General features: G+C 51.4%; 1 protein-coding gene across 1 annotated transcript in view; it reads right to left on the bottom strand.

Annotated features, from left to right (window-relative positions):
• The window catches only part of CSMD2 (CUB and Sushi multiple domains 2), a 743,482-nt gene that overhangs the window by 72,149 nt on the left and 643,851 nt on the right, over window positions 1-27,482 (bottom strand). Inside the window, exons 46-53 of the mRNA XM_014578911.3 lie at window positions 26,992-27,105; window positions 24,492-24,680; window positions 21,702-21,848; window positions 17,331-17,519; window positions 6,447-6,632; window positions 5,406-5,600; window positions 3,265-3,438; window positions 2,341-2,514 (exon numbers count right to left, since the gene is read on the bottom strand). Of these exons, the coding sequence (XP_014434397.3) occupies window positions 2,341-2,514; window positions 3,265-3,438; window positions 5,406-5,600; window positions 6,447-6,632; window positions 17,331-17,519; window positions 21,702-21,848; window positions 24,492-24,680; window positions 26,992-27,105 (1,368 nt within the window). The remainder of the gene's footprint in view (window positions 1-2,340; window positions 2,515-3,264; window positions 3,439-5,405; window positions 5,601-6,446; window positions 6,633-17,330; window positions 17,520-21,701; window positions 21,849-24,491; window positions 24,681-26,991; window positions 27,106-27,482) is intronic.

Below are 27,482 nucleotides of genomic sequence, written 5' to 3' on the forward strand. Positions count from 1 at the left end.
ATCGTAGGATAGGAACTGACTCTCCTCTCACTTACACCTGTGTAAATCAGGAGTAACTTCACTGATGGCTACAACATTTTGGGCACGAAGGAGATGAGAATTGATCTTTTGAGCCAGGTTCTGGCCTCGGGCTTAAATCCAGACTAATTTTGGATGTTTTAAGGTTGGAATGGGCCATTCTGATTTACTCTTGCAACAGACAGGTCCAGAGAATGCCACCTGATCACTCCCACATCCAGCTCGATATCCTTTGTAATGGGGTGGACCAAGCCCTGAGCTCAGAAAGAGCCATAGAGAAGTCCTCCAGGAGGCTAGAGTGGGGGACGGAAGAAACCGGCCAATCAGAGGCCCAGAAGGCCTACAAAAGGAGCTGCAAGGCACAGCAGCAGTCCCTTGCAGTCCAGACTTGAGGGAGAAAAGACCAGGGGTAACTGGCTGGCTGGGGGAACAGCAGCACAATGGACAGCTCCCAGTGGAGAGCTGCTGATAAATGAAGGGACTTGAAGATATAGCCCTGCAAAGGCAAAGGAAGGGAAGCCATAGAGGCACCTCTCTTGTCCAGGGTGATGCAAGAGACTTAGGCTATGTCTACACTCGTGGCTTCTTGCGTGAGTAATATGCAAATGAGGCTAAGCGTGGAATATTGCCGAGCCTCATTTGCATACCTAATGAGCCACCATTTTTTTCAGAAGAGGCTCTTGGGCAAGAAGGAGCGTCTACGCTGCCCCTTCTTGCACAAGAAAAATCCTCTTGCGCAATGCTGTTACACCTATTACTTGACAGGAAGAACGGCATTGCACAAGAGGGTTTTTCTTGCACAAGAAGGGGCAGTGTAGATGCTCCTTCTTGCGCAAGAGCCTCTTCTGAAAAAAATGGTGGCTCAGTAGGTATGCAAATGAGGCTCAGCGATATTCCACGCTTAGCCTCATTTGCATATTACTCGCACAAGAAGCCACGAGTGTAGACATAGCCTTAGAGACGCTCTACAGAGGGCACCAGATCGGGTAGTGTTAGAGATCTAACCCCAGAAGGGGTTTGTGATATATAAGGAGTAACTCAGCAAGAGGCTGAGTAACTCAGCAAGATATCCACCCTGGCCATGGAAGTTTTTCTAAATGACTGCAATATAGTTTCTCCAGCTTGACAGCGGTGGACTTGAGATCGGCATACAGAAAGGTATTACTCCATTCTAGTGTACCTCCCTGGACACTGTTCTCTGGCAAGAGACACAAGTGCAGCAATGTCGTAAGCTCTCGCCAGTTAAAAATATACACGAAGAAAAAGAAAATAAACCCAAGAAAAGGGTGAGAGGGTTTGTGGATCCGACACTGACATATGTACAGAAATCAATCATCAATATTTCAAATCTTCCCTCTCCTGCTACAGACACAAAGTTTTCTCCTGCGCATGCAGGTGAGATACGCATGCAACACGAGCGCACATTTGGCATTCACAAGACTCGCATGCACCCGAGGGAAGCCACACACGTGGCAATGTGTGCAAATCTGCCCAAAGGTATTTTAGCAGGGGGAAATTCTTGGTGCAGGAAGGATCTCTCGAACAGATGGCCGATTAGAGGCACAAAACCAACAGGGGGACAGCTCATGAGAAAGCCCATAAATCACAAGTTAGCAAAATGTGGCTGCTCGCCTACACAGTTTGGCCACTCCAATTTTGTTCCCAGCACGGTGGCTGAAACCACGCTAGAATCTCCTCAGAACGCCCCGAGAATTAATTTGTTTGCTTCCCATTCCAAGTGTCTCTTGGAAAGCTGCTTACATTTTATTTTCTCCCTTTTTGAAAAGAGTGTTAACGTGTCTGAAAGGTGCTAGATTAACAGCCCGCGAGGCTGGGCTTGGGCTAAGTAGAGGACAACTCCTACCCCCCGGGTGGCTGTCAATGTCCTTCATCCATGTGCCGCAACTTTGAACCAGAAGGATCACCTGCAGGTGTGATAAGGCCACAGCCTCCGTACAGAGTCTCTTGCTTGGAAAGGCAGCAGAGGCTGCAAACACACCAGTCGCAATTCAAAAGGGGGTGGGGAGATTTTTTAATATAGGAGATAGAAATAAGACTGAGGTTATCTTCCCAACTCCCAAATCCTGAATGCAGGCCCAGCTGGCAAGCATGTCTTGCAGGGGCTGAAACCTGGTCTGATCACCTACATGCAAAACGCTCTTCCTCTCCCCAGACCAACCAGTTCTTCCTTGCTTGTTCAAAGGACTTCCCCCCCCCCCCTTTGCTCTCTCAGTCTGTGAACTCCTACAGGAAGTAGGAGCCTGCCTCGTCCGCCTCTCTCCCTGAAACAGCAGGGCTAAAGAAACCAGACAACATACTTACGCACACAGACAGGAGTCTTTCCAGACCAGTGGTGGTCCTGCTGGCAGATCCGCACCGACATGCCAATGAGGCGAAAGCCAGGCTGGCACTGGTACACCACACTGCCTCGGTAGTTGTAGTTCTCCCCATTGATCTGCCCGTTGACGATGGGGTCGGGCGTGCCGCAGTGCCCGGCTACATGGGGGACACAAGCGAAGAGCTGGGTGCATGGAGGGGCCAGTGGCAGCAAAGCAATGAGCTTGCCATTTCCATATATGGGACCAGGCCTGCCGCTGAGGGGAGGAAGGAGATTTGCAACTTCCCCAGGTCTGGGCTGTTCTCGAAGGCCTGGGGCTCCTGGCTGCTGCCAGGGCTATTGTAGCAGTCCCGGTGCCCTGGGCCCTAGATCACCGCCGGAGTAGAGTGGCGCGCTCTGGGTGGCTCTAAGGGCTGGAGTGGGGAGGTCCTAAGTGTTGAATGGTGCTGAGGGATGGCTGCCTCTTTCTGACTGAGGCCCCGCCCCTTCTGGAAGCACGGAGCTGCCCCCCTCCCGCATCTTGACCGTGGGCCTAGCATGGCTGCCAGCTCCCCTTGGCCTGACTCAAGATCTATGGGGCCAACGGTCGTCTTTCCACTGAGCTGTGGGATCAGTCCCGGGGGCGTTTCTTAAGAGGATGAAGCCGTTTCATCCCCACAATAGTCAATACAATAGCAACAAATCAAAGTAATACATCACTTCTATAAACCCCTCCCATCTTCACCGGCCAAAGCTTGTTACATTCACCGATAAGCGGCGCCTCCAGTCTCATTCAAATATGGGTTTACACCCCTTTGAATTCTGTGGGACTTAACCACGTGCATAACTTATGGAATTGGGATGTGGGTCCATCGTTCCCTCGCGGAAGAGAATTCATCTCTTCCCATCGGTACCACTCCAACACCTACCCAGACATCGCACGTCAGTTCCACTCCAAAGCCCATTGGCCATGCACTCCCGCACACGCGACCCCACCAGGGTGTAGCCGGTATTGCAGGAGAAGATGGCAGTCGCGCCGTAAACGGTTAACGTCCCAATCCTGTTCCCATTGGGAGGGGTGGGCAGGTCTCCACAGGAAATAACTGAAAGAAATTCCATAGCAGCCAGTTAGGACGAGTGGCTGGGAGGATGCTTTGGAATGCAAAGCAGTCTGGGGAACTAACGGTCACAAACTATTACCAGGGCCAAGACTGTAGCAGGACTGAAAAAATATTAGATGTTTACGTGACTAATAAGAACATTCAGTGGGTCCTTACAAATCACGGTACCCTATGCAGCTCAAGTGACTATCCCATCTCCTTCATGGTGGGGAGGGGCTGTTATTCATCACTGTGGGGCCACTGGGCAGGAGCTAGGAGGGTGGGGCTGCCAGATAAGCTGGGAAAGGAACAAGTGGCAGGTGCAGACTCCAGTCTGCGAATGGTGTGACTTGAGTTGCAGGCTAGAGATAGAGTTGAAGCTGCTCTGCAGCCAGACAGAGACAAGGAGAGGTTTCCTCTTCCATCGGAAAGGGGAACAGCTGGTGGGGTGGCAGCCCATGGGGGTGGGGGAGGATGGAAATGGCTGCCAGAGCCAACGGTGCCACGAATGCAAGACACAGCTGTGTGGGGCACCAAGAAATGTGGGTGCATATGCCACAGTTACATTTCGCAAGGTGAAAACATATGGGATATAAACCTTCATGCTTCAGGGCATCAGCCCAACTAATTGATGTGGATCAGGAAGAAACCTCCTCTATGGACAGATATTTCCATAGTTGTCCAGTATGGGATTTCTACAGCATCTGGCACTAGTCACAGTGAGAGACAGCCTACTAGACTAGACCGTCAGATGGAGGTTGGCAATCCCTGGATTTTTGTATTTCAGATGCCTTTTGTGTAGACATACAGAGGGGGCTGTGTGGTATTTAATGGCCTGAGATGTACAGGAGGCCACACTAGATAACTGAATGGTGCCTTTTGGACTTAAACTCAATGGATCTATGAACACTCAGGCACACGGCCAGAGTAGGTTGCATGGTATTTGCCCAGCTGCTCCTGCCCTTCCAAAGACATTGTGAAGTTGACATCAGACACGTGACTCCAAAGATTTATTCTCTTCCAGGGACTTCCAGATCGGCTTTAAAAAGTCAAAGGAGATCTTCCAAGGAAGGTGCCTAAAGTTTGGGTGAAGCTCCAACGCTCCCCAGCAATTGGAGAACGTCTGGATCCAAAGTTTAGTAATCACCTGCTACAGACTGAGGTCCCAGCCACAAGTTTAGATCCGACCCTCTTCAAGATTTCTGTCTGGCCAGTCTCTAATATTTTCAGACCCCCTTACGTTTCAAGCCCAACATGGATTTGAAGACTGAGTTGGGTTCCTTCTGCTTTTTCTATTGCTACCGACATTACGCTCTCGAAATGTAGTTGACAATACTGCTGGTGAGGCAGAAAAGGAGCTTGCTCGTTCCCAGAACAGGTTGAGCTCTGAAAAACTAAAAAGAGCAAAATCTTGCATCTGACAGTGAAGTTGGCAGCTGTGTCTCTAGACATGGCGGTTGAGGGAAAGTGCTGTTCTGAAGAAGTAATGTTTCTGTCTCTAGTCGTGCTTGAGGAGTGAAAAAGACCTTTCAAAAAGGAAAGATCTAAAACACAGCAAGTTGCGTCAGAACAGAGAGAATGCCTGGAAGAGTCACTTAATTCATTTGCCAAGAGCGTTTTGATTTACGGATCTACGCAGGTTGCCCTTGTAAACTTGGCACTTGTGGCCAACTGGAAGCTCAAGTTTATTTTTTCCCTGTTTGTTTTAAATGGAGAGTGCCTGGCATGGGGTGGCTGGGATCTGACAGCTAAGGACGGACAATAACATTTGGGTTCACATGGAGCAGTTCCAACTCAATTATGAAACAGATCAAAACGTGGGCCAGGCCTGGCTCCAAGATTCTTCCACTTGAGGAATTCTGCAGAAAAGCAACTAAGGTGTGTGTGTGTGTGTGTGTGTGTGTAAGGAGATTCCTCTGGGAGATATGCAGTCTGCCCAGGAAGAGGGCACCGCGAGCCGCCATCCTTACTTTTGCACGTTGGCATGGGGTCGCCTATACTCCACTTCCCGTTGGCCTGGCACTTGATGACCCGTTGGCCCGTGTAGTAGTATCCAGGGTCACAGATCAGCATGAGCTGGGCGTTGTACTGATACTGGGTCTCGTAGGTCAGTCTCCACCTGCCATGTTCCACCGTGATGCTGTTGATATCGGGGCAGGGGACGGCTGAAGAGCAGCCACAACAGTGGGGGGAGCAAGGGAGAAAAAAAGAAAAAGCAGAAACAGGGGAATTAATTCATGAGCTCACTGTGGGACTCCTACCTCAGGGCTTGTAATGGGATGTGCTGGTCCTTTCTGGGTGGCTTCGGCACCAGCTCAGCCTGTTTTCATTTACAGCCCAGGAAATTCCAAGAGAGGTTGTTTCTAGGTTTGAGGGGAATCAATGGCTTGGCAGCAGTGCATGCTGGGAAGGGGAGAAGGGATGCCCATGAAGAAGAGTGAGGTCAGAGGAAAGGAAGCTATTTCACCTCTCTCCGCCCGCTCCCAGCATGCATTGCTGCCAACCCTACAACTCCCAGGCATTATTCCTCCCAGAAGGGCCTTGTTCTGCACTGAACCAGGAAAGAGACAGTGCCAGGCCTGCAGCCTGCCTTGAAGAGCCACCTTTTTCTCACAGGGCTGCTTCTGTCCTTTGCCTGAATATCTGGTTTTAACCTCTGAACACAGCTAATTACAAAACAGCTGGTGAGAACCTCCAAGCCACAGTGGAGGGAAGTGTTCACAAGTCACAAAACAGGGCGGCTGGGTCCTTCATTTTTCTGGTTTGTTTTGCTGCGACAGTGCTGCAGCAGCGGGCGAATCTTGAAAACGTCACCGCCCAAGTGGGCACGGATGACCAGCCCCGAGAGGCCGACATTTCAGCTCTCCCCCATACCTGTCCCCCCAGCAGATGGGCGAGTGATGCACCTTTCAGCAGACCAGGTGCCATAATGGGATGTTCTGTTGGCCAGAGGGGCCTTTCTAAACCACCGTCGCGCGGATCAGGTGACTGGGCCCGGCTGGGCTACTCACCCATGCACTGCGGCGGGTTGTTGTTGTTACTCCACTGGCCTGTCTGCAGACACTCTGTGGAGAACTCCTCCCCGGCGTGCAGGTGGAATCCCTGGTTGCAATGATAGATAGCTTTGGTACCCACTGTGTACTCCTTGCCGAAGACAATTCCGTTCTTCGGGGCTCTGGGCACCCCACAGGAGATAGCTGGGGAGGGGGGAAAAATACTGCCCTCTGAGCTGGAACCTTGATAGATGGTTAATTAACAGAACTGGGCCCACTCCAGGTGTTGCACCAGTAAGAGCAAGGACCCACATCTGGGATACAGCTTCCACCTACGCTAGCTCAAAGCAAGGTCAGGGTTTGGTTGCACCAGAAAAACAGGATGTGTCTGGAATAGGATTGTTTTCCATGGGCTCGTCTACATTGGCCCCTTTTCCGGAAGGGGCATGTTAATTTCACGAGTCATAATAGGGAAATCCGCGGGGGATTTAAATATCCCCCGCGGCATTTAAATAAAAATGTCCGCCGCTTTTTTCCGGCTTTTAGAAAAGCCGGAAAAGAGCGTCTACACTGGCCCCGATCCTCCGGAAAAAGCGCCCTTTTCCGGAGGATCGGGGCCAGTGTAGACGCTCTTTTCCGGCTTTTCTAAAAGCCGGAAAAAAGCGGCGGACATTTTTATTTAAATGCCGCGGGGGATATTTAAATCCCCCGCGGATTTCCCTATTACGACTCGTGAAATTAACATGCCCCTTCCGGAAAAGGGGCCAATGTAGACGTAGCCCATGTGTCTGGAATGGGGGCTGATAGGAGGGACAGTTATGCTGCAGAGTGACTGAGGGGGTGAGGGGGGTGGCTGCCTCAGGAACAGATTGGCCAATGGGGCCCAGGGCTCTCCATGTTGCCAGCCATTGGCCCAAGTAAGCAGCCCTCCTGTTCCAAACCCTTTCACCTCCAGCCCACGGCTGCAGTGCTACACGAGGGAGGGAGCCCTGCCTGTCAGCAGCTCCACCAGCAGTGAGGAGCACCACTGGGAGCCGGGGCTGGGCGGGCAGTCGGGGGCAGGCACCACAGGCCCACCCCACCCGGAGGAGCGGCCAGCTGGGGCTGGGCTCCACAGCTCTGCTCCCCCCAGGAGAAGCTTCAGGGGGGAGGGCTGGTAGCTGCAGCACCATCCTCACCACCAGGGCCCTGGTGATTCTTCCCAGCTGTCCCAGACTCATGCTTTAAGCCTCGTGCTCTGCTCCCCCCCCAAACCACCTCCAAGACACCTGCCATGTTCCTCCCACCCTTGCCCCGAATGCCTCTCACACCCAACTCCCTGCTCTGACTCCTGCACACCCACACCGCCAGCCCCCTGCCCTGAAAGACCCAAGCAACACCAGGTCCGTCTTGTAGTACTAAATAGCTCCCCAAAGGCTCCACCATTTTAACAGAGTTGCAAGACTAAATACGAAAACTAGCTTTGTATTTAGATCCTATAGCACCCAGGGCCTCAACCTGTTTTCGTAGCAGTCATGAAGCTCTATGATACCCCAGGGCTATATGAGACAGAGGATTGTGTGATTTAGGTGCAACAGAAGCCGGACTAAGTTGAGAGTTACAGGCGAGAGGGGAAAAATGGTTTCAGGTGACAGATGAAATCAGATGGAGCCCACAAAGTGGAGCTACAGGGCTGAGGTAGCTGAGAGAGAAGTACCCCTCCCCCAGCCAGGCACCACTGCGTGCGGCAGCCCTGAGCCCCTGGGCAGGGCTCATTAAGCAGCTGTGGGACTGTGCTGCCACGCAGCTTAGAGGGAACCCAGTTGACAACCGGGTGCTGCAGCGTTGACCTTTCCTGGCCCTCTTAGTTTATCCCAACTGATTTCGGGGCACCCGCCCTGTAAAGCTGGAGGCTGCAGTGTGGCAGGCTGGTGTTCAAGGCATTGAACGTATCCAGCTTCACAGGGCAGCCGGGACTAACAGAGCACAGAGCGTTTGGCAATGGGGGAAAGGAGCCCAGGGGACAAAGAGGCGTGGATGCATCAGCCTGTCACCCCAGCCAATGGCAATTTGGAACGGTGTGTCAGTGCTTCGGGTGGTTGTGGGACCGCAGCTGCATTTGGCAACAGCATTTACTGCGGCCGGACACGTGGCCCCGGGTTTGCCTCTGAAAATAACCAGTGGGGTCCTGTCCCTCTCTTCTCAAATCCTGGCTAAGACGGCAGCTGGTCCATTCAGTTTGATGACCCTGACTCACAGCCCACCCGCCTGGAGTGGCGTAGGATGGCGAATGGAAACGGATAGCTTGCGAAATGTTAAGCTGCTATTTACAAAAGAGCCGCGGGGTCCACTCTGTAAAATGCCCCCACAGGCTAAAGAGGCAGAAGGCAATAACAGGACTTTTAGGAGCCAGTATTCTAGGGTGGATCCCTGAGCCAGACAACTGCACCCCGCAAGGGAAAAAAATCCCTAGAGAAAGAGCTTCCTCTGTTCAGCCGCTACACGGGCACGCTCAATGGCGCCTCACAAAAGAAGGCTCTGCATCATCATCCCAACTTGAAAAATGGAGAAACTGAGGCACGAGGCCTTCTGCAGGTCTCCCAATAGCAGAGCTGGGACCAGTACATCAGTTCCCAAAATGCTACAGCAGTACTCTAGCCACTAGGTCACAGCTACCCCAATCAAGTGTGAGTGGGTCAGGCCCCCCAGGAGCCCTGTCCAGTCCTCCTCAACCGAGATGACGGTTCCATTGCGCTCGGTGCTGTACAAACAGAGAGAGAGACAGACAGACAGCCCTAAAGAAGTTAAAAGCCAGGCAGACAAGGCACGCAATAGTGGAGTATTTATCACCACCCTACAGGCGGGGAACCAAAACACCGAGAGGAGACATGGCTTGTGCAGGGAATTTGGAAGGGCAAGTCACAGTCCAACTCTTCTACCGCACGGCCAGCTGTCCTCTTAATCACCCTACATGCCATGGCAGGGCGCAAAGCTCAGAGCCAGCCAGGAGCATGGCTTTTTTGTGCTAAGGACCACCGTAGGCATGGAGTGGATAGACCCATCCCATCTCCTTTCATGCCGACCTGCCACAAGGGGCATGGCTTCCCACCCGTCGAGGTGCACGGTGCTTCTCATCTCATTGCCAACGCTCGGGCCCCTCACCGCTCCAGTCTGGAAAGCAATTAAGCAGCCCCTAACATAAGCTGGTCTTGCTAATACACGTGGGTAATCCGGCAAGCAGGAATTAGCGGGATCAGGTGTCTCCCCGGCTGAAATGATAATCTCCCGCCTGTCACTTCAGCGAGCAAAGAAGCCTGATGAATCCGGCGAGGAGACTGGGTGTCTAGACAAGTTGCCATGCTGAATACCAATTTCAGTCAGAGGTGAAAGATGACGGTGCTGGAAATTCTTAGCTTGGGAGCTGTCATTTTGTTATCACTTTTTTGTGGGGGCTGGTGCGCACTATTCCCTATCAAAGCAACTGGTTAGCAGTCACCGCAAGCTGGCAGCTTTTCCTCTGGCGTCTCCCTCACTGTGGCTGCTTCTAGGCATTGAAGAGAAAGAGGAGGGACAAGGCGATGGTGGTGTTTAGGGACTTCACCGAAAAGACAACTCTCAGAAGTGGACACACTGAGGTTATGGATACATTTCAGGCTCCTTGTGCAAGGAGCTTTTATCGGAAGACATCATCCGTAAAAATTTGCGCAAGAGCATGTCCACACTGCAAAAGTGCATCGAAAAAGCAATGTGCTTTTGTGAAAAAGAGCATCCAGACTACATGGACGATCTCTCAAAAGTAGCTCTGATTGCTATGCCACCGGGGCACCTGTGTGTTTTCCTCTTTTTGCGCAAAAATACCCCTCTTTTCCGTCCACGCATGCCTTTTTGCAGAAGAGTTCTTTCACAAAAAGGCATTCTTCCTCATAGAATGAGGAATACCTATGCCGGAAAAACCACTCTGTTCTTTCGATGTTTTTGTGCAAAAACATGCTAGAGGTGTGGATGCTGTAAGAGGGTTTTTTTTTTTCAGAAAAACGGCCGTTTTTCTGAAAAAGCTCTGTCGTGTAGACATAGCCGGAAGCCTTGATCCAAAGCCCATTAATGTCAGCGAAGGCTTGTCTACATGCTCAGAGCTGCCCCCGTCCCCGCCTCAGCAGTGTGTTTCAAGAGCTTGGGTCCACTGGCTCCAGGACTCCGAACAGCAGTGTAGACATTCAGGCCCGGCCAAAGAGTTTGCGGGGCCCAAGGCAGCATGCTGTGTTTGGCTGAGCCGCACAGTCGCGGGGCTCCCAGTCAGGGCAGTGAGGGAGCGGCTGGGTGGGCGGGGCTGGGAGTTGGGCAGCGTGGGCCCTGAATGCGCAGGGCTCAAGGCGACCGCCTCGCTCGCCTTGCCCAAAGGCCGGGTCTGGAGACATTCCTGCTTGGGCTCAGCCCAGCCTCCAAAACCCGACTGCCTGGTTGGGTTTCAGAGCCCAGACTCCCACCCGAATCCCCAGACCTGCGCTGCTATTTTAGCTGGGTCAAGGTGTTGTTTCTTTGTGATGCGGAGCTACCCCGAAAGCCTTTCTCCTGACTTCACGGGGCTTTGGGGCTGAGCCTTGGTGTGCACAGAGCCTGAGCGCGGAGACTGCTCCATGCTTGACCCTGAGGCAGATTTGTTTTAGCGCCAAGGCTGTTTGCAAAAGGTGGCAAAGGATACTAGGAAGCAGCACAGCATAACGTCTTCTACGAGCCCCCGGTATGAGACCAGGATTATCATACCCCATCGGGGAAACTGAGGCACGGGGCACTTCAGGCTGGGCTTTCCAAGAGACTGAAGAACACCGGATGCCCAATTTTCACGGACAATCTATGAGACAGGGCCACACGATTTCCGACATTTCCTTCGCAAGCCCTAACATTAACCTGGGTATCCCAGTTCCCCCATCTGTAAAACAGGGATAAGAATCCCTCTTTCCTCCCTCCCTGTCTTGTCTCTTTATGTTGCAGGTTCTTGGGGCAGGGGGTGAGGACTGTCTCTCTTCATGCGTGTGTGTGCAGTCCCTGGCACAACAGCCGGAGCTGCTGGGTGCTACACACGATAAAAAACACTGGAGGAGTGACGCCAGAGAAACTAGCAACACAGATGTGATATCGGGAGGGGAGGAATGTCCAGAGAATGAAGGGACTAGACTCGCCTTGCTAGGCTAATTTGACCTCAGGGTAATCCCATTGTAGTGACATCCCGTGGCCCAGAGGGGAGCCTGTCCCATGCTATTTATGGGTATCTAGCACCACAGTCATTTATTTCTTCTTATTCTGCTGGTTTCCTCTATAGCTGCCTCTTGGATTTTGCTGGGTGACTCACTATTGCATAAGCCGGGTGTTGACACAAAGGGTGGTCAGCAGTAGTGCTCGTCATTCAGGCCAGATGTCGTTAACTAAAAAGTCCATTACGTTACCAATCCCCTCGCCTCCCCACAAAACCCTTCTTCACCTGCCGACGGCCAGGCTGAAATGCAAAGCGTCCATCACAGTCGGCCTGTTGGGCCTTCAAATATTTTATTTGCTGCCCCATGTGGGCTCCGGCGCCCTGCGCTTTGCAGTGAGACGAGGTCCCCATTTGCAAATGTGACATTCCTTGAACAGAATGTGGGATGATCAAGTCTTGATTTACAGGGCCCGGCATGGAGCAGAGAGACTTGGTTTTCAGGAGTGCAGTAAACTTGCCATCTGCTCCAGCCGTGCATCTCCCAGGTTGAAACGCAAGCGCCGCGATCCAGGAGGGTCCGGGAAGGCGAAGAAATCTTGGAACTCTTCCCAGGAAAAGCAAAGTCAACATTTATCTTTGGGAGACCCACTCCGCACCCAACTCGCAGGATGGGGATGGTAAAACGGCTGAGGAGGAGGTCTGAGAGTGGTGTTTGCAGGAAGAATGAGTGCTCGGGAAGAGGTTGCAGTCTCTGAACCACGTCACTACGACTGCAAAAACAAGGCAGCTTAAAAATAGCAGGGGCAGAAAAGACGGATCGGAGCGTTTTGTATTGTGCCAATGCCGAGCTGTTCCCTGCAGAATGTTCTGTCCTGGTTCCATAAATGTCAACCAGGCCAGAACAGTCACTATATCTTATTTGGAGGGGGTGAGGAAAGGGATGGACAGTTATGAGCTGGCAGAAGGGGGCTCTGGGAAATGTCATTGCTAACTAGACCGTGTGTTTATGGGCACCCCCGTTCCCATCCTCCTCACACGGCGGACTGTGTGAGCAATTTGTTCCATGTCGTGGGATGAGTTCCCAAATCCCTGCCGTGTGATGCTAGTGACTGGAAAAGAGAAGCGCTGAGGACAGCCAAAAACCAAAGGTTGCCAGATGGCTGAAAGGGAGTGACAAAAAAATACATGCTGGAGTTTATGTCGCCGTACTGGGCAACAGATGCGCACCGGCAACTGAGCTCATCTCCTCAAGGCCAGAGGGGGGAGCTGCTACCGTTGTGAATGACAGTAATAAGTAGACCTTAGCTTATGCTTCATAACTCTTCATATGGGGGGAGGGGGAAATCATTTCTGTTTTAAAAGTGGGGGAGAAACTACGGTACAGAGAGGGGAAGTAACTTGCCAACTGTCATGCAAAGAGACCAGGAGAGAACTCAGGAGCCCTCTACTTCAGCCATCAGCCCCAAAGGATGAACTTTCCCCCCCAGTTTTGGGCCGTAATATTTGTAAACTGAAGAACGGCCAGACTGGGTCAGACCAAAGGTCCATCGAGCCCGTGTCCTGTCTGCCGACAGTGGCCAATGCCAGGTGCCCTGGAGGGAATGAACAGAACAGGGAATCATCAGGTTATCCCTCCCTTGTCGCCCACTCCCAGCTTTGGACAAACAGAGGCTGGGGTCACTATCCCTGCCCATCCTGGCTAATAGCCACTGATGGACCTGTCCTCCATGAATTTATTTTGCTCTTTTTTCAACCATGTTAAAGTCCTGGTCTTCATCTTCATAACATCCTTTGGCAAGGAGTTCCACAGGTTGACTATGGACTGTGTGAAAATATATTTCCTTTAATTTTTTTTAAACATGCTATCTACTAATTTCATGTGGTGACCCCTAGTTTGTGTGTTATGGGAACAAGTAAATAACTTTTCCTTGTTTACTTTCTCCACAACAGTTATGATTGTCCAGGACAAGGAGTAATGGGCTTAAAGAGCAGCAAGGGAGGTTTAGATTGGACATTAGGAAAAAATTCCTAACTGTCAGGGTGGTCAAATATTGGAATAAATTGCCAAGGGAGGTGGTGGAATCTCCCTCTCTGGAGATATTTAAGAACAGGTTAGATAGACATCTGTCAGGGATGGTGTAGACGGAACTTGGTCCTGCCTTGAGGGCGGGGGGGCTGGACTCGATGACCTCTCGAGGTCCCTTCCAGTCCTATGATTCTATGATTTTATAGACCTCTCTCAACCCCCCTCCCCAAGTCATTTCTTTTCCAAGCTGAAAAGCCCCAGTTTTATTAATCTCTCCTCATACAGCCATTCCATACTCCTAATAATTTTTGTTGCCCTTTTCGGAACTTTTTCCAATGCCAAGTTATCATTTTTAAGATGAGGCAACCCCATGGGCATACCATGGATTTATACAGAGGCAATAAGATATCCTCTGTCTTATTTTCGATCCCTTTTAAAATGATTCCTAAAAACATAAGAATGGCTATACTGGGTCAGACCAAAGGTCCATCTAGTCCAGTATCCTGTCTGCCGACAGTGGCCAATGCCAGGTGTCCCAGATGGAGTGAACTGAACAGGTACTGATCAAGTGATCTGTCTCCTGCCGTCCATCTCCACCCTCTGACAAACAGAGGCTGGGGACACCATTCCTTACCCATCCTGGCTAATAGCCATTAATGGGCTTCACCTCCATGAATGTATCTAGTTCTCTTTTAAACCCTGTTCTAGTCCTAGCCTTCACAATCTCCTCAGGCAAGGAGTTCCACAGATTCACTATGCGCTTGTGAAGAACTTCCTTTTATTTGTTTTAAACCAGCTGCCCATAACCTTCTGTTTGCTTTTTAGACTGCTGGGCCATTTACATTCCTGATGTAACTCTATGGAATCAGCAGACTGGCCTGTTATGCATTGATTAAAAAAAAAAAGCAACCTGGGTAAAGGCCAGACTGTTAACCTTATCATTGCTGGGTCTCCCTGCACGCGTCTGTTGCACTGCACTGAAACACGTCAAGCAGTTACAGGGTCGCATTACTGAGTGGCAGCCAGGCCATGGATCCACAGGCACGTGCATTTGTTATGAGCGAAGTGAAACTCCACTGGCAGGCAGCACTTGACTTTCCAGAGCGGATCCTGCTGCTTTAGAAACAGCCCTCAGCCTGGAAGGACTCCGGACAGAGCAGGCCTCATGCAGGGACCTGCCAAGCTCTCAGTAACACCACAGGAGCTGTCTGAGTTCCAGGCCTTTTAGCTGGTACTAATGGACCATACAACTCGGAGGATCTTTCGCAGAATCAGCGTCAATGCAGTCACCCGGGGGGGAGGGGGAAAGGAGACTGCAGCCCCCACCTCCCTTTTACGGTCTTGTTGCTATCCTCTGGGGACACTCGCACCTACGAACCGACACGCTCTCTCCATATGTCAGATCTCCCCGGAACTTTACAACTCCCCGTGTCTGGCAGGAAGGGAGGCATGGCTTCTCAAAGGTATTTAGAGACCTGCCTCCCTGTCAGACCAATGGGAACTAGGCGCCTACATGCCTGTGAGGATCTCGTCTGGAGGGTGGTGGCTTTGTTGAATGGGAACGCTCTCCCTGACGCCATCCGCTCGCAGGGCAGCTGGTTGTAGACGCTCGGGAGTGTTACTAACCTCTGGTGCGGCAAACAAGGCCGATGGGGTTTTCCTTCAGAGAGATCGCAGCACGTAACTCCTGCTGTCTCGGGCACTTGGTAGAAATTCCTCACGCTGGGTTCCATGTGCCACTCCACTGGGATTCGTGAGCTACAGTTGCCATGACAGCCTGCTGCTAATATAACTGTGTTGTATGGTCTGATTCGGCTGCTTTGGGCAAATGTCCAGCTTTTACCCCATTGGTATTTTAGACTGGGGTCATTCGCATGTGTGCCCCTCCCCTTTATCCACCTCAGGGCCCAGCTTTTCCTGGCTTGGGTTGCTATTCCCCTACTAATCGTCCTGTTAATACAAACTCTGCAAAGGAACTCAGAGCCACCGAACACCAAGCTGCTCTTGTAATCAGAAGGGGTAGGTCCCCATGGGACTTCTAGTGGTCTAGGGTATCCACATCCCCCAAGAGAGCAACGAGCAACATTTTGACAAACTTCGCTCCCACATTTTGTGGCGCGACTTGACGTTTTGGCAAAACCCAAACCCTCTGTCACTTACGGAAAAGGGGGTCATAAATAGGGAGAACGCAGCGAAACCTCTCGTCCCTTTCATTTTTGGCAGTTTGGGAGTTTGCAAGAGGCAGCTATTTGGCTTTTTCTCCCAGTCCTAAGAGATGCTGAAGTGTGAATGGGCAGGATTTAAAAATGAGCCTGACGTGCAGATTTTTAATGGGTGTTAGGAGCCTAAATACACCTTTAAAAAATCTGGCCCTAAGTAATGTAGGTATGTAAGTGCGGCTTAGCACCTGAAACACTTAAGTCTGGTATGAATATCCCACCTTCAGCTATCCTGCTACGCCGAGGGGGGCGGCATAACGCCAGTATGAGAACACTTTGCTGACACAGGGCCTGTTCCCCGGCCATTCTCCAGACCCAACAACACAATGTTCATTCCCCAGCATCACACTCTAGGGATGTTAAATTTCGATTAACTGGCTAATCGAATAGTCGATGCAATTAGCATCGACTATTTGATTAGTCAATAAGGGCGCCTCCGTCTTTGAAGTGTTCACATCCCTATCACACCCACCTCCTGGCTGCCCCCAGTCTGGCCAGGTGTTCACATCCCTATCACACCCACCTCCTCGCTGCCCCCAGTCTGGCCAGGTGTTCACATCCCTATCACACCCCTATCACACCCACCTCCTCGCTGCCCCCAGTCTGGCCAGGTGTTCACATCCCTATCACACCCCTATCACACCCACCTCCTCGCTGCCCCCAGTCTGGCCAGGTGTTCACAACCCTATCACACCCCTATCACACCCACCTCCTCCCACGCCAGGCGGTGACCTCTCCCCCCTTCTCTGGCTGGGGAGCAGTGAGAGGAGCAGCACCTCTGCTGGCCGCTATGGGGCTGCTGGTCTGAGGCGCTGCTCTCTGGGCAGGTTGCCATGGGGGGCCCTTGTGCGCCCTGACGACTCCTCTACGCCGGGGTCGTCTGTACAAAAGATGGGGCCCCACGCAACTTAGGGCCGCTCCGCAGGTTCTGTCAGGCTCCATGGGTGTTCCTCCCACCTCAGCGCAGATCCTGATGGAGTCCTGGTGCCCCACACCCTCCCATGGCTCCTGCTGGGGGGTTATGGCTTCCCTCCCTGCCCTCCCCCATGCAGCTTCCCTCCCCTCCCTGAACAATTTCTTCTGGGGGCCTAGGGCTTCCCCCTATACACATGCAACTTCTCCTGGGCCTCAGCTTCCCTCCCCCTCCCCTGCAGCTTATCAGGACTCAGCGGCTTTCCTGGGGCCAGAGCAGAGCTGCAGGTTCCCGGGCTCCGGCTCGTGCCACGGTGCTAAAAATAGTGGTGTAGACGTTGCAGCTCAGGCACTGAATCCTGCCCCCTTCCCAAGGCATCAGCTCCACCTCTCAGCCCCTTGCTCGGAGAGGCGCACACTGAGTGAGCATCCCTCCCTGCCCCAGCAAGGGGAACAAGGGCCGCGGCAGTGCACTTCTGCCCAGCCCAAGCAACCTGGCACAGTGCCCGAGCACAGACTGAGGCGGCTCAGGGGACCCGGGCATCCCGACGGTAAGTCATTCGATTTCTCCCCACCTTGACACAGCGGGACCGCTTCACTCCAGTGGTAGTAGCCCTGAGGGTGCTGGGCGCACGTGGCGCTGCTGTGGCCGATGAGACGGTAGCCGGCGTCGCAGCCGAAATGGATGTCGCTGCCCGGCTGCAGGCCGGAGTGGCTGAGAATCGAGCCGTGGAAAGGGGGCGGAGGGAGGCTGCAGTACGGAGCTGGAGAAGGGGGGAAAACATGTCACACACAGACATCCCGGAACAAAAGAGGCGCGTGTCGGGACAAGAGCTCCTGCCTGTGCTTCGGTGCTAGCGCCTGCTTGGGTGGAGGATCTTACACGGAGCGAGAGGGGCTGCAAAACCTTAAAAGGAAAAGGCTTCCCCGGCACACCATCAGGAGCGGGCATTTTGAACAGCAGTGTACAGAACCCGTGTTCTCTGTGACTGAGCGCCAGCCCTATGTAGGGCAAGTCTGTAACATTATTGTGGCCTGAATTAGAAGCAGCCTGTAGCCCTCCTGTCCTAGCAGTAGATCAGGAAGGGGCTTGTGCCTCAGAGACACACTTCCACCCCTGCTCAAAGGGGAAAATAACATGCTACTGGTCTATACCAGATAACTTCCCCCCCTTTGCACCAGCTCAGCATTGCTGGTTGGCCGGTATGTGGAAGGAATGGTGTTGAGGTTCTGCCCACAGGCATGGGAGATCATCACTGGAGATATTTAAGAGCAGGTTAGACAAACATCAATCAGGGATGATCTAGACAGAGCTTGGTGCTACCGTGAGGGCAGGGGACTGGACTCGATGCCCTCTCAAGGTCCCTTCCGGTGCTAGTATTCTAGGATGGAGCAGAAGTTCATAGAGATGGACCTTTCAGCACCATGAGATACAACACTGGAGTAAGGGCAGCTCACAGTCCTGCCTTCCGGTCACTTGTTGTGCTTCAGATCAATCTTCTGGCATTCGATTTAGCGGGACTAGTAAGGACCTGCTAAATCGAACGCTGAGGATGGCCTGGTCGGCTCCGATACTCGATTCACAAGGAGTAAGAGAAGCCGACAGGAGCATGTGCGTATTTGCGTAGCTGCAGTTGCATACCTTAAGCCAACCTTCCAGGTCTAGATCTGGCCTTAGCCAGTAAGGGCCTGATCCTGCAAGGTTCTGAGTGCCGCCGGCTCCTATTGGATCCAATGCACATGGAGGGTGCACAGCAATGCTCAGAATGGGGCCTTGAGAGAGCTCAAGGGGTGGGGGGGTTCTTGAACAATGGAAGCATCCGCACCATGGCTGATTTCAGGATCTGTCACAAGCGGGAAGGGTTGGGCTGATGGTCACACGCCCCTTGAGCAAATGATCGGACGGTGGCTTCACGATGAGCCATTCTGGAAAAGCACTACCACATTCCACAGCAAGGCAGCAGGCAACACTACCAACACGGCGGTGCTTTTCGTAGATTCCAGGGCCAGAAGGGAGCACTGTGATCACCTGACCCTCCCCCCCCCACAGGGCTGCCTCCCACAGGCCAGAGAACTCTCCCCAAACCATTCCCCCCAGGTAAACCTTTGAGAAAAAACAGACAATCTTGATTCACAATGGTTAGTGATGAAGGCTCTACCACAGCCCTTGGGAAATGGTGCCAAATGGTTAATTACTCCCATTGTTAAAAACATGCACCTTATTTCCAGTTGGATTTCATCCAGCATCAACCTCCAGCCATGGGATCGTGTTATACCTTTCTCAGCTAAATATCTGTCCCCCATGTAGACACTTGGGCTGTGTCTAGACTGGCTAGTTTTTCCGGAAAATCAGCCACTTTTCCGGAAAAACTTGTCAGCTGTCTACACTGGCCACTTGAATTTCCACAAAAGCACTGACGATCTCATGTGAGATTGTCAGTGTTCTTGCAGAAATACTATGCTGCTCCCGTTCGGGCAAAAGTCCTTTTGCGCAAAACTTTTGCGCAAAAGGGCCAGTGTAGACAGCTCAGATTTGTTTTCTGCAAAAAAGCCCCAATCGCGAAAATGGCAATCGGGGCTTTTTTGCGGAAAAGCGCATCTATATTGGCACGGACGCTTTTCCGCAAAAAGTGCTTTTGCAGAAAAGCATCTGTGCCCATCTAGATGCTCTTTTCCGAAAATGCTTTTAACGGAAAACTTTTCCGTTAAAAGAATTTCCGGAAAATCATGCCAGTCTAGACATAGCCTTGTAGGCTAGAATCCCCCTCACTCCTTATCCTTCCATCATGAAGCTAAATCAATCCAGCTCCTTGAATCTATCCTCGGAAGACATGTTTTCTAATCCTTAATCATCCCAATAGCTCTTTTCTGCGTCCTCTCCAGTTTATCAACATCCCTTCCAGGACAGTGGACACCAGAACTGGACACAGTATTTCAGCAGTGGTCACAGCAGGTCAAAAGAGACACATGAAATAACCTCTTTGTTCCTACTTGAGATCCTCATTTATGCATCCAAGGATTTCATTAGCCCTCTTGGTCACTGGATCACAAAGCGAGCTCGTGTTTATCTGATTATCCACCACTACCCCAAATCTTTTACAGAGTCGCTGCTTCCCAGGAGAGAGTCTCCCATCTTGTAAGTCAGGGTTGGGGCTATCATTCAAGTCCCTTTTCTTGTATGGGAAGCTGGGCAAATCTCACAACTTTGCAAGTGCTTTGGAGACAAAAAAAAGGGTGGAACTCGCCAAGCACAAATGAGTTTGCTTTGGGTTTTCGCAGAAGCCCAGGACAGAAATCAAAAAGGAAATGTTCACAAGCCCACCCTTAAAGGAACAAAACCTCCAAGATTTACCCAGCTCCCAAAATTAAGAATAAAATCAAGTAATGAAATATTAATTGATTCATTTAGCGAGCAACAGCGTTTATTCATGCCATGCATACAGGGTCACACTCTAGTTTTAGAGCCTTCATTAAGCGATTGAAATTTGCTAACTTCCAAAAGAGACTAATTAATTTTGAGGAATTCTTAGTAAACAGTATCCAGTAATTGATTTTTTTGTTGGATGAGACAAAGCAGCCAGGGTCTAGAATGGGAACAGGATTTCACTGTGGGTGCTGATATACTAGAAGTCACTCCTGAGTCACTTCTCACGCACCAAACGGTTGTAACACAAATCTAAAGGTGCTGTGCTTCTGATTGTGTGCCCAACAGCTCTGAGCAGCCAATTGGACTCCCCAATATTGGGATTCAACAACACAACATCAAAATGATCTTTAATGGTATGTCTACACTGCGGGCTAAAGTCAAGTTAAGCCATGCAACTACAGCTACATTAATTGCGTAGATGAAGTCAAAGTAGCTTAACTCAACTTTTGGCGCCATCTACACAGCAGGAAGTCGAAGGAAGAGCGCTCTTCCTTTGACTTCCCTTACTTCTCGTGGAATGAGGGTTGCAAAAGTCAAAGTAAGAAGCCTGTTATTTTGAAATAAGGGCTTAATCTGAGTAATTTAAAAAATAAGCGTGCAGTATAGATGTAGCCTAAGTGATTCAAAGCTAGGCAAATGTCTACACAGCAGGGCTTAACTCAAAATAAGTGACGCAAATTGAGCGGTGTTAATTGCGTAGCTTATTTCAAAATAATGGGGAGCGTCAACACAGCACTTATTTCGAAATAGAGCACTCTTTCTCTGACTTCCCTTACTCCTTGTACAACGAGGGTAACAGGAGTCGTAGCAGGAAGTCCTCCAGCTTGACAGCATTTTGACACTATTTCAACATAACTGCCTGCTGTGTAGTTGCGTGTAGATCCTGTGTAGACGAAGTTAGTTCAGAATAGCACTGGTTATTTCAAAATAGTGTTGCAGTGTAGACGTACCCTTAGAGGTAGAAGAAGATGCCCAATCAGCGTGTCAACCACGCAACAGGATAAATTCTCCCAGCTGCTGAGTCTGCCAAAAGCCTCGGTTTATAGTCAAGGTTGGGCTTAAATCTGTTGAATTTCATCTGCAGAGCGCTGTGCAGAACTAGTTTTGGTTCACTGAGATCACGCAATATGTTTCTGGTTTCCCTTCCCCAGGCAGGGTTCCCAGGTGTGTTTGCTCCCAACAATCTCTCAAGAACCAGAAAGTTCAGTGCCCGGCTATCACTGACAGGAGGGCATCAGAAATACAAAACACAAAGGTGAAATGCAGCCCCAAGTTGCACGGTTCCTACTGGAAACCGCAAACTGAGCCTGTGTCCCAGAGATCAGTGACCAGGGCAGCGAACTCAAAACCAGGCAAGTTTTGGGCTGACTCCAAGTGCTCTGTGCAGCTTCATTCCCCCAACACAACCTTGCTTGGCTCACGTAGCAATCACACTTACGTGGGAAAAGCAGAGGGAGTTAGCTAAAGGAACGCCCACGTTTCTCCGGTGTCTTGTCTTTCATTCCCTGCTACAACTCACCTGAGTAGCGGATTTTAAAGCCCTTTCTGTTGTACGCGTGGTCGGAGGACCAGCGGATGTAGACCTTGTTCCCAGAGCTGGTCACTGTCAGCGGAGTGGAATAATTCCCACTTAGGGACAAGAGCAGTGGACTCTGGCCAGCGGGACCTGTAGGGGAAGAATGGAGGAGTAAAAATTGTGGCCGGCACACGAGGACTGTTCTCCCCTCAGCGTGGCCCACTCCTAGCCTCACACAGCAGGGCCTGAACTTTGTAGAAGGGACACATGGCCGGACCCGCTTCGGGCCTTATCGTGGGAGCTTTTCCTTCCCCTACAACATTGCCATTGTGTTCCGTGGGACCCAGCTTTCACCCTGGGGCAGAACTTTCTGCACAGTCGCTGGGACCAGGAGCAGGGGGGTTGGATTCTGGGTTCAGCATTTCGGCGAGCCCTCACAGAGCCGCTCAGCTGTGACACTCAGGAAAACCCGAGCCCGGACAGGCTCCTCCGCTCTCTGGCAAGGCAACACGTCCGCCTGGTGTGTGGTTTAGGGAAACATCCTTGAATACTTTGGAAAATGCTTTCGCTGCCCTTTTTGAACCCACCCTCCCAAAGACCTTCCTCCTTGTCCTTCAGCCTCGCACATCCCCCAGCGAATTCCCTCGCAGTGATCCCAGCTACTGCGCTGGGATCCTGCCCTGATGAACTCACCTCCCCTCCCTCCCCCTGAAGCACAGCCTAAAGCTAGAAGCTCTTGACAGGCTGTGCAGAAATACTCCCACAGGATACGTGAATGCTGACTTTAAACACCCTGCACTGGCCAGTGCCAGCTCATTCCTGCTTGCAGTGCTTGGGTGATGGGGCTGTTTATAGGACCCCAGGGCCCTGAAAAACATGTCATGGACCATGAAATAAGCCCCTCCCCGTGACATTTGATGTCTCCTTGTTCCTGGGAGTGCCCCACCAAAGGGGGCTGCCTATCTCCAACAGGACAGGACCTGCCCCTCCCCTGCAAACTGATCTGGTGCTGGGAGCGGGGGACCAGACCAGACCCACCTCTGGGTGCCTCCCCCTGTTGCAGGAGGCTGAGACTGAACAGCAGGAGACATGGAGATGGTTCCTATCTTCCCTGTGCGGCTTGGAGGGCCCCATCAAGGGGGGCTTCCTACCTCCAACTGGGCAGGCAAAGGCAGGACCTGTCCCTCCCCTACAAACTGCTCTAGCCGTGGGACGGCGGGAGGAAGGGGGGAGACTAGATAGACTCACTCCTATGTCCTGGAACCTATTGCAGCTGCCAGAAGCTCTGCAGTTGCTGCCTTCCAAGTCCAGCTCTGCAGGCAGCAGAGAAGTGAGGGGGGCAATCCCATGCCCCCCCCCCCCACAACAGGTTTGCACCCCCCCCATCTCCTTTCGGGCCGGACCCCACAGTGACAGCACTGTGAAATTTCATCCGAAAACGTGACATTTACCACTTTTCAGATCCGGTGGCCACGAAATTGGCCATAATGGGCTGTGAACTGGATAGGGCCCTAGCAGACATTCAGACTCAGAAAGTCAGGCTCTGGGACACTGTGACGGGGGAAGATCCCAGCGGCCGGGGTTCAGTGTGACCTTGAAAATCTCCACAAACAGCCCCGGCACCCAAGACCCATGAGTCCATCAGCCAATCTGGGTCAGTGGTAGTTGTTTCACTGCAGTGCAGACATATCCGCTGAGCAGGGCAATAAGCATGTGGGTGAAAAGAATCCTGCCCCCAAGGGCTACGGGAAATGGAGTTCTCATAGACTTTAAGGTCAGAAGGGACCATTATGATCATCTAGTCTGACCCTCTGCACAGTGCAGGCCACAGAATCTCACCCACCCCTCCTAGAATAATCCTCTCACCTATATCTCAGATATTGAAGCCTTCAAATACTTTGAAGACCCCAAGATGCAGAGAATCCTCCAGCTGTGATCTGTGCCCCATGCTATAGAGGAAGACGAAAAACCTCCAGGGCCTCTGCTGATCTACCCTGGAGGAAAATTCCTTCCCGACCCCAAATATGGTGATCAGCTTAACCCTGAGCATGTGGGCAAGACTCAACTAGCCAGACACCCAGAAAGTTCTCTATAGTAACTCCTATCATCCCTCCATTGACCTATTTACCACTGGTAATGAATGGTCAATTAGGCTGTGTCTAGACTACATGCCTCTGTCGGCAGAGGCATGTAGATTAGACAGATCAGCAAAGGCAAATGAAGCCGTGATTTAAATGATCGCGGCTTCATTTACATTTACATGGCTGCCGCGCTGAGCCGACAAACAGCTGATCAGCTGTTTGTCGGCTCGCCACTAGTCTGGACGTTCCCCCTGTCGACATCAAAGCCCTTTGTCGGCAGCCCCGTTATTCCTCGTGGAATGAGGTTTACCGGGGCTGCCGACAAAGGGCTTTGATGTCGACAGGGGGAACGTACAGACTAGCGGCGAGCTGACAAACAGCTGATCAGCTGTTTGTCGGCTCAGCGCGGCAGCCATGTAAATGTAAATGAAGCCGCGATCATTTAAATCGCGGCTTCATTTACCTTTGCTGAACAAACAAATCTACATGCCTCTGCCGACAGAGGCATGTAGTGTAGACGTACCCTTAGTTACCAAGATCATGTTATCTCATCAAACCATCCCCTTCATAAACCCATTTAGTTTAATCTTGAAGCCAGATAGATCTTTTGACCCCACTACTTCCCTTGGAAGGCCACACGCCCTGCTACACGGTCGTGTGCTGTGCTCCACCCTCCCCCCGACCTCGCCCCATGTGATTCCTTGACAGTTACCGTCGAAGATCTCAAACTCGTCGTACTGCTTCTCGCTCAGGAAGTGCTCGAGGGTGAGGGTGATGTTGTAGCCGGGCTCCACTTTGATCACCCAGGAACAGGTCTGGAAATGGGGGTAACGCCCCAGGGAGCTCTGGCTGAGGATCACGCCGGTGGAGTCCGTCAGAACTGCGTTCATCGGGCAGTGGACTGTGCAAAAGACAAACAGGAGCCCATAGAAAATAAGGCCTCGTTTTGAGTGCCAGGAGAAAACGATTGCAGGAAACAAAGGCCCAGGTTTGCGACAGCAGGAGCCTAGAGTGACGCTTGTGGTTTAAGGGAGCCGCGCTCCCAATTCTAGTTGGATTTTTATTAGGCGTGTGGCTCCTAACTCTCTTGGAATCCTTGGAACATTCCAGACCTAACTCCTGATTTAGGCTCCTCAGTAAGTGGACCGTGCTTTAAGAGCACTGGGCACCAGCAACTCTAACTGAAATCAAGAAAAAAACCATGTGATGGGGTGTCTGATGGGGTAATTTAATGCTGTGTCACTCCCGCTTTGTATGGGGTAACTCAAAATCCAAGAGAGCTGCATTGGTGTAAAACTGGAGTAGTGCAGGAATGGATCAGGGCCCCCCTTACCTTTCAACTGAGGATCTTAAAGCCCTGTGCAGCCTCAGAAAATTTCCTCGAAGACCAAGCTACCTTTATTATCCCCATTTTACTGACTGGTAAAGTGAGACACAGAGCTTAGGAAATGTACCCAAGATTTTCTATGCAAATTAGTGGGATGAGAACTCATGAATCCTGAATCCCACTTACTTGCTCTAATCACTAGATCTCACACAATCTTGGAAGTGTTTATACCAGACACAAGTGTTAAATAAAAGTCTGGTGTAACACAAAAACAACCCAAGAGAGAGATTGAAATACAAACAAACGCATCTCCATGCATCAGTGATTGTGTCTAATGCTGTAGCAAGCACTCCATGTGGATTACAGAAAAGAGAAAGAGCTGTCCAGAAGGGACAGTGAATTCTTTCCAAATCCTTAATCCCATTAATGACTTTTTTACCTCCAGAAATGGATGGTCAAACATGATTTAAGCCATCTCTTGGCTTGCAGACTAACAACTACCAGTAAATAACAGAATGAGCGCCCTCCTCTGCGTTCCCCCTTAGCTCACACTATTTCAGAGAGCGGTAGAAAAATCTCCCATTGGACAGCAAAAATGTTCAGATGGGGGAAATAGGAGGAAGAGAGAACCGTGGCTGAAGTGGGAAAAAAAGTATCAATAGGAAGCAATTGGATAAATGAGGTAACAAGGTGGCAACCTTGCGATTCCGTCTGAGGAAGGCGTGTGATGCATCATACTTGGCGCATTCAATCGTCTCTCCTTCAATGCACTCTGCACTAATCCATAAGCAGCTCCTCAGAGATGCTGCCCACAGAAGGACTGTACACAGTGTGATGCGGTGTTCGTGTACCAGTGGCAGATGGTCGGGGGCATTTGTCTACACTACAGAGTTTTGTCGGAAAAACGGCCTTTTTCCGACAAAACTTGCGGTATGTCCACACTGCAATTGTGTTCTTCCGCACGAAAAATGAAAGAACAGAGGGGTTCTTCCAGTGTTGGTAATCCTCATTCTACAAGGAAGAAGCCTTTTTATGAAAGAGCTCTTTCAGAAAAAGGCATGTGAGGACGGGGGAGAGGGAGTTCTTTCGCAAGAAGAGGGAAGAGGAAAAAGCACAGGTGCCCTGGTGGCCATTCCGACCATAGCAATCACAGCTTACATGCGAGATGGCATCTATTCAGTGAGGACACTCTCTTTTGAAAAAGCAGATCACTTTTTCAATTCACTTTTTGCTGTGTGGACGCTCTCTGGCGCAAGACATATTTTCGGAAAATCTCTTCCAAAAGAAGCCTGCAGTCTAGATGTAGCCTCCTAGAACGGGGATGTTGGGAGTGTTGTTCTGAGTTGCTGATGTAGCCAGGTGTCAGAATAGTACCCAAAACGGTGCCATTTGGGTGGTGACTCGGGGAAGTACTTACACACGTGCTTAAAGTTCGAACACGGGGTTCGAAGCAGCGGGGATTTAAAAATGGCGGCTCCCCGCTTATGCAAATGAAGCCTGGGAAATTCAAATCCCGGGCTTCATTTGCAAGTGCGGTATGTCTACATTACCCCGCTAGTTTGAACTAGCGGGGTAGTGTAGACATACCCTTCCAGATTTAGGGTCCTAGGAAATGTTTTTCTCCACTGGGGCCTCACGGTATAACACCGAGCTAGCCAATGTTGAGAGTCCTTAGCTCCCACTGACGTCAGCAGGGGCATCATTTCTCAGGCGGATACAGGAATAAATAAACTGATAAGGACTCCGGTCTTCGCCCAGCTTCACTCAGTGCCCGCCCAGCAAGGCACCCAGCTAGCTTGATCTCATGGCAGGAGAAGAGCCACTCCCTGCGCCAGGGTCTGATGGAGAAATGCTTTGCGGCCGGGCGGGGCTGCAGGTCAGTTACCTTCGCAGGTGGGGGGAGGCCCGCCGAACTGGAGGTGCGTGCCCAGCTTGCAGGTCAGGATTTCCGTTCCCGTCAGGGTAAAGCCGGGGAGGCATTGATACCTCACGATGTCACCTGGAAAGCAAGACGAAGCTCTCAGCTGGGGAGAAGGGCTGGTTTGCTTAGGGCACCATTCAGCAGAGCAGCCGGTCCCAAGCTTGTGTTCCACGTCACTCCCGCCGCGGCTGTGCCCGAGCGCTTCCCTCTGCTATTGCAAAAGCTGGATCCAAAGGGGCTGGCAGCAGGGACCAGCTGGACAATTCACCTCTTCCGTAGCCACAGACAGGCCAAAAGAAAAGGGTTAAACCCGCCCCCAGCCCCCGGGCAGCCCCACTTAATTCCACTCCTTTTGTGGACTTAAGGGATGCTCAGACGTCTGCTCAGAGGAGCATTTGACCTCCACCGAGGGCCTGCTCAGACACACCCTCGCCTCTCTCAGCCCGTGCCACCCA

Source organism: Pelodiscus sinensis, chromosome 25, assembly GCF_049634645.1.
Source record: "Pelodiscus sinensis isolate JC-2024 chromosome 25, ASM4963464v1, whole genome shotgun sequence".
Lineage (NCBI taxonomy): Eukaryota > Metazoa > Chordata > Testudines > Trionychidae > Pelodiscus > Pelodiscus sinensis.